At 40.7% G+C, this 7500-nt stretch overlaps 1 protein-coding gene across 1 annotated transcript in view; it reads left to right on the top strand.

The window, feature by feature from the left end:
• LOC132851724 (vomeronasal type-2 receptor 1) overlaps positions 1 to 7500 on the top strand; it is a 9981-nt gene that overhangs the window by 1384 nt on the left and 1097 nt on the right. Inside the window, exons 2-5 of the mRNA XM_060878710.1 lie at positions 1449 to 1740; positions 2359 to 3237; positions 4624 to 4851; positions 5397 to 5520. Coding sequence (XP_060734693.1) covers positions 1449 to 1740; positions 2359 to 3237; positions 4624 to 4851; positions 5397 to 5520 — 1523 coding nt within the window. The remainder of the gene's footprint in view (positions 1 to 1448; positions 1741 to 2358; positions 3238 to 4623; positions 4852 to 5396; positions 5521 to 7500) is intronic.

The raw sequence follows: 7500 nt of genomic DNA on the forward strand, positions 1-7500 counted from the left end.
CACACACACACACACAAACCGTAAAAAAAAAAAAAAAAGTCACTGAAAGTCAAAACAAATCCCCTGGGTGGTCACCAGATATAAATTTGGCTCACAAGAATGATTGCACTTACAGCATTTGGCAGACACCTTTATATCTAGAGCAACTTACGTTATCTCGTTTTTATACAACTGAGCAATTGAGGATTAAGGGCCTTGCTCAGGGGCCCAACAGCAGCAGCTTGGTGGACCTGGGATTGATCTCACAACCTTCTGATTAGTAGCTCAACACCTTAATCACTAGGCTACCACATGCACTTAAAGTCACACTCTAAAGTAATTATTTGTTCCTTTACCAATATGAAATAAGTACATTTTAACTTGTACAAGAATGTAATTTAACATTTAAATACGATCTAATTTGCGGAATTTAGTACATCATTTTGCTCAGAATGAATTTTTAAACTTTCACATTCATCACAATATTATTATGGCATGTATAATACTGAGATATATATGTGAATATATACAGGTATATGATATATACAGGTGAGATTACCTGTTAGAAAGTTTATGGATCTTTTTGAGAGATTTAAAAAGCTGAAGTGAAAAAAAACTACTTATTTGCTGTGTTAAAGATGTATTTATATCTAGATTATTAACAGAATAAAATTAAAAGGAAGTCAGTGAGCGAAAATGCCTAATACACTAAAGTTCTCCATGCTAAACTACATGTAAAAATAAATGTAATGCTCTTATATACTCATAACTGCTAGTGTAATGACTAGGGAGTGAAGGATTCTGTTGCATTTACTGACATCTTGTGGCAGAATGTTGTATCGCGCTATCAATTAAAACTTGCTAATAGATATATGCAGTAGATAGATAGATAGATAGATAGATAGATAGATAGATAGATAGATAGATAGATAGATAGATAGAGAGAGAGAGATAGACAGATAGACAGATAGAAAGATATATAGAGAGAGAGCGAGAGAGACACAGAGATAGACAGATAGATAGATAGATAGATAGATAGATAGATAGATAGATAGATAGATAGATAGATAGATAGATAGATAGATAGATAGAGAGAGATAGACAGATAGATAGATATATAGAGAGAGAGAGCGAGAGAGAGAGAGACAGAGATAGACAGAGAGATAGATAGATAGATAGATAGATAGATAGATAGAGAGAGAGAGAGATAGACAGATAGATAGATAGAGAGAGAGAGAGTGAGAGAGACAGAGATAGACAGAGAGATAGATAGATACTGTAGATAGAAAGATAGATAGATAGAACTTTATTGTCATTGCATATGTACACAGCAACGAAATGCAGTTTGTCATCTACCAGAAGTGCAAAGAGTAGCAATTGTGCATATAGACAAGTGCAGATAAATATCATCTGATCTGTGCTGATTATGATGTGATCTGCTGTTATCTCCTTGTTTGTCTCTCTGTCAGGTTTAATTTCCGCACCTTCCGCTGGACACAGACGATGCTGTTTGCTATTAATGAGATCAACAAAAGGCCAGACCTGCTGCCCAACACCGAACTTGGGTATGTCATCTACGACTCGTGCTTCACCATCTCCAAGGCTGTGGAAGGAACTCTGACCTTCCTGACAGGTCAAGACGAGGCCGTGCCTAATTACCGCTGTGGGAACGGGCCTCCACTTGCCGCTATGGTGGGAGCAGGAGGATGTGACCTCTCTGTCGCTACGGCTCGCATTCTCGGCCTTTACTATTTCCCACAGGTGTGTGTGATGTCTCTGGGTTGGCTTTGGTTTCATCATCATCATCATCATCATCCTTTTGCTGGGATGTTACTCGGTCAAAAATTACATAGATAAAAGAGCAGTTTGTAAAAATTTTACAATGATAAAATTATTATGATTATTCTTCACTCTGAAACACATTAAACAGGATTAGATTAAATTATTTAAGACGTGTTTAGTGATTCTTCTGCTGATCACCATTGAAATTTAATCAAAGAAACAAATTCGAACCATTTGAAACAGTTAGGTTTCACAGTCTGCTTCTAAAAACAACATCAAGGTAGAAGTAGCGGAGAGCTGGATAAGCTCGGTTAATTAGCTATCTATGAGATGGCGAGCGAGAGTGTTGGTGGATTAAAGTGCTGCTGCATCGTTTTTTTTAGATAGAAATGAAGTGAGAGTGAAATCCCAGCAATTGTAGAAAGCTTTGTGGGTAATGTAGTAAATTGTTAAGTGAAAATAGAGCAACATGGTAATGAACTCAGAATTTTCAGATTGTTTGTTTAAAAAGCAAATGGAGACAAAACTGAAGTTCTTTCGGTGTCTATTCAAGCATGAGTGGAAATAAATATGTTGCTTCTAATGTTTATATCTCAGGTGAGCTACTCGTCTTCATGTTCCGTCCTCGAGAGCAGGTTCCAGTATCCCACCTTCCTGCGCACCATCCCGAGCGACGAGCACCAGTCGGTGGCTATGGCTCAACTGGTATTGAAATTTGGCTGGACCTGGGTGGGCACCATCGCTTCTGACGACGATTACGGTAAATATGGAATCAAGCGTTTCAAAGAGGTAGTCGAGGAGGCAGGCGTGTGCATCTCCTTCTCTGAGACGCTCCCTAAGTTCAACGCTCCAGACACCATCAAACGCATCGTCCACACCATCATGGATTCCACAGCCAAGATCGTTGTAGTGTTCTCGTCTGACGTGGATCTGGGTCCACTGGTGGAGGAGCTGCTGCTCAACAACGTCACCAACCGCACGTGGATTGCCAGTGAGAACTGGGTCACGTCTGCTCTCATCTCACGCCAGCCCAACGTTATGTCCTTGCTGAGTGGAACGATCGGCTTTGCTATTACTCGGGCACAAGTTCCAGGCCTGCTTGAGCACCTTTTAAATATCGACCCCTACCAGGATGCTTTGACTGAGGAGTTCTGGGAAACAGCCTTCAACTGCACTCTCAGTTACAGCCGAGCGCTGAACAGCGCCCGAGCGCAGCTGGCTTCAGAGGTGGGGAATGCAACGGCGTCACGGGCAGCAGCCAGACTGGCACCACAGGGCTTGTGCACCGGGAAAGAAAGTCTACTGCAACTGAATAACACCTATTCCGACGTGTCCCAGTTGAGACTGACATATAACGTGTATAAAGCCGTGTACGCTGTAGCCTATGCGCTGCACAACCTGGAGTACTGCGTACCTGGGAAAGGCCCTTTCGTAGGGGGCTCATGTGCTGACATCACCAACTTCGAGCCTTGGCAAGTGAGTAGAGAAAATCTTCAAAACAAACAGTGATATAGGTATAACATGGAAGAGTGTTAGATACAACATGGAAGAGTGTTAGGTACAACATGGAAGAGTGTTACCTACAACATGGAAGAGTGTTAGGTATAACATGGAAGAGTGTTAGGTACAACATGGAAGAGTGTTAGGTACAACATGGAAGAGTGTCAGGTACAACATGGAAGAGTGTTAGGTACAACATGGAAGAGTGTTAGGTACAACATGGAAGAGTGTCAGGTACAACATGGAAGAGTGTCAGGTACAACATGGAAGAGTGTTAGGTACAACATGGAAGAGTGTTAGGTACAACATGGAAGAGTGTTAGGTACAACATGGAAGAGTGTCAGGTACAACATGGAAGAGTGTTAGGTATAACATGGAAGAGTGTTAGGTATAACATGGAAGAGTGTTCTATCAACAGAATCCATCAACACTGATCACTAGGTCACAGACAGATCAGCAGTTCTAGCGGCAAACATCTTAATCCAACAAAACACAGACTCCTTCCATACAAGTAGGGAATAAATTCAAATGGAAGCACAATGAATATTGAATTTTATACATCTTGAGTATATCTTATTAAGCCCCGCCCACAATTCACACATTTAGCAAGAATAATTAGCAAAGAACCATAGGAACAGTTACAGTACTTCCAAGGAAAAGAATAGAATCAACAATTTTAGACAATAGAGCAAAATCCAGTCAGAGTACAAGTTAAATTCTGAAGACAAATGAATTTAAAGCCTAGCAGAAAGGTTCCCTGGGTATCTAGGTGAGATTAAAGGTGGGGTGCACGATGTTTGAAAAATACTTCAGAAAACTGAGTCGGGCCGACAAACCGACAAACGTGTAGCCAATGAGCAGAAAGGGGCGTGTCTTGTTAATATGCGGTGGAGAGAGTGTTCAGTGCGCATGTCTGACATTAGCAGAAAGCGATTGAAACATTGACATGGCGGATATCTGCCGTTACCTCTGCCTCGGGTTCTAGGTGTTAAACGTCGTCTTCTGCGTGAAATGGAGCTAAAGCTTTCACGGTACAACACACAGTACTACAAAAACACATTTTTATTAGCATAGTATTACTCATTTAGTTCATTTACTGATAAAAATATACCCTCGGCCAGCTTCCCCAGCAGGTTCCGCCGTAATAGTTGTCTGGGTTACGTATGTATGTGTGGGGCGGAGCTATCAAAACAGGGGTGACACCCATTTGGGTTAGGGGCGTGTTTGTTTTGGTGATTTCAATTGTCAACATTGGCTTTCAAACATCGTGCACCCCACCTTTAAGATACATATACCAGCAGCACTAAAGTTTTAGCAGCAGACAGGGTGTCTCTGGGATCTAACAGTATTTCCCCTTGTTAGCTGATGTACTACTTGAAAAACCTGCGCTTCACCGTGCCCTACACCAGAGAGGTGATTTCTTTCAACGATGGTGAAGTGCCCGGGTTTTATGAAATCCTTAACTGGCAGAGTGCTTCAGACGGTGGAGTCGCGTACGCCCATGTCGGACATTACAACAGCACGGCGGCGGTTGGGGAAAAGCTGTACATCGACAACTCCTCGATCATATGGCATAACAGCATGCGGCAGGTTGGTGAGCTCCATATGACGCGTCCACATGACTGATCACAGCGGTGTGTGACTCATGTAGGTGTCTATGTAGTAATATATCTACGTATGTACAGTACATACTGTATGAACTGCATATAATATAAAACCCACGTGCGCAGAATAATGCGTAGACTTCTACATGACCTTCTCTAAGACGTTTTAGCACATACATATTAAAGTGTGTGTAATCTGCTTGACTTGTTTATTTTTTGTTTTGCTTTTATGTCAGCACTTTAGTTTTTCGGTAACTTCACCAGAGAAAAAATAAAGGCTGATGATGGAAACACTGTTTACTCATCAAAAGGTTATGAGTCTAAACCAAACCCCCTACCCCCCCAAACCCACTCACACACACACACACACACACACACACACACACAAACAAACCTTTCGTATGTATTGTGAGATTATGCTTATATGTCTTGAATCCCAACACAGCAGTTCTTCATATTGACACAGCAGCCAATATGATGAGTTTATGACTTTGGGACCTTCAATGTGTCCCTGTGTTGTTTCTTTTACAGACTCCGCGCTCTGTGTGTAGTGAGAGATGCCAACCTGGCACACGTATGGGCATCCGGCAGGGAGAACCCGTGTGCTGCTTTGACTGTATCCCGTGTGCAGATGGAGAGATTTCTAACACTACAGGTTAGATGTGTGTGTGTCCGTGCATTTATGCAAATGTGTGGCTGTGAGTGTGTGTTTGTGCATGTGTGTGTATGTGTGTGTGTCTGTGTATATGTGTGTGTGCATGCGTTCGTACATGTGTGTGTGTGTGTGTGCATATGTTTGTATGTGTGTGTCTGTGTGTGTGCATGCGTTCATGCATGTGTGTGTCTGTGTGCGTGCATTCGTGCATGTGTGTGTGTTTGTGTATGTGCGTGTGTGTGTCTGCGTGCGTGCATTCCTGCATGTATGTGTGTGTGTGCGTGTGTGCATCTGTGTGTGTGTGTGCGTGCGTGTGTGTGTGCGTGCATACATTCCTACATGTGTGTGTGTGTGTGTGTGTGTGCGTGCGTGTGTTTGTGTGCGTGCATGCGTTCCTACATGTGTGTGTGTGTGTGTGTGCGTGCGTGTGTGTACTCGCATGTGTGTGTGTGTGTGTGCGTGCATGCGTTCCTGCATGTGTGTGTGTGAGTGTGTGTGTGCGTACATGCGTTCCTGCATGTGTGTGTGAGTGTGCGTGTGTGTGTGTGCGTGCATGCGTTCCTGCATGTGTGTGTGTGTGTGTGTGTGTGCGTGCATGCGTTCCTGCATGTGTGTGTGAGTGTGCGTGTGTGTGTGTGTGTGTGCATACATTCCTGCATGTGTGTGTGTGTGTGGGTGCGTGCGTGTGTGTGTGTGTGTGCGTGCATGCGTTCCTGAATGTGTGTGTGTGTGCGTGTGTACATTCACTGGGTTGATTGTTTATTCATTAAAACAGGTGATATCCAGTAACTCAGTTCAAACACATTCATTGTATCCTAAGGATCGAATAACACAAGCTGAAAATCTCGATCTCTCTAATTACACACATGTAACACACAATACACACAAATAACCGTCCATTAATAATAATAATAATAATAATAATAATAATAATAATAATAATCATATTTTATCCACAGACTTCACTTCTTTATCTTCATGGTGTATCTAATCTAGGTGTATCTAATCTAGGTGTATCTACTCTAGGTGTATCTACTCTAGGTGTATCTAATCTAGGTGTATCTACTCTAGGTGTATCTAATCTAGGTGTATCTACTCTAGGTGTATCTACTCTAGGTGTATCTACTCTAGGTGTATCTGATCTAGGTGTATCTACTCTAGGTGTATCTAATCTATTATTAGATTTTAATTATTTCTTTATGATTTTATTGTCATTGTTCACCATCATGTGGCAGTAATAACACTGATCATAGAGAAGTGGTAGCTCAGTGGTTAAGTCATTGGACCTGTGTGAGTGGAAGGTTCCCAGGACCACCAAGCTGCTACTGCTGGGCCCTTAAGCAAGGCCCTTTATCCTCAATCGCTCAGCTGTATTAAATGAGATAAATGAGGGCGTCTGTAAAGTGTTAATGATTATATTGTAATAAAAATCTTCTGTGGGTTTAAAAATGTTGACTAGAACTTTAAATTAAATTTCATCTATCACACTTCCAGTTATAGTCACACTTCATAAATATGAGCATTTATTTGATTTATTTTATAAAATTTACACGTTTATAGTGACATCATAAAATTCTTTGTATTGCTATTACTGTATATAATATTTTCTACATATTTTTTTAACATTTAGTTTAACTCAATTTAATTTAAAAATATTTTTCAAGTTTAAATTTATCTCCAGTTCCCACTAAAAACTGTTCTTGCCTTCATCAATGTTCTAATGGGCTTAAAATATTAATAAAAAAGACATATCTAGCTTTAAGTGTGAAAAAGCAGATAAAAGTGTCATGAAGCACAATCACATGTTGTTTTTGAGGTCATAATTCTGTATTAATAAGTTGTATGTTTGCATATCTGAGTACTGATTGCTATTTGTATTGTTATTATGAGTTTATTAGCATATAATAATATGTAGAAGCAAACAGTTAGATTGAGAACATAAAAAGAAAACAAAAAAACAAATAAATTCATGATTTATTT

The sequence above is a fragment of the Tachysurus vachellii genome, chromosome 9, assembly GCF_030014155.1.
Source record: "Tachysurus vachellii isolate PV-2020 chromosome 9, HZAU_Pvac_v1, whole genome shotgun sequence".
In the NCBI taxonomy this organism is placed as follows: domain Eukaryota; kingdom Metazoa; phylum Chordata; class Actinopteri; order Siluriformes; family Bagridae; genus Tachysurus; species Tachysurus vachellii.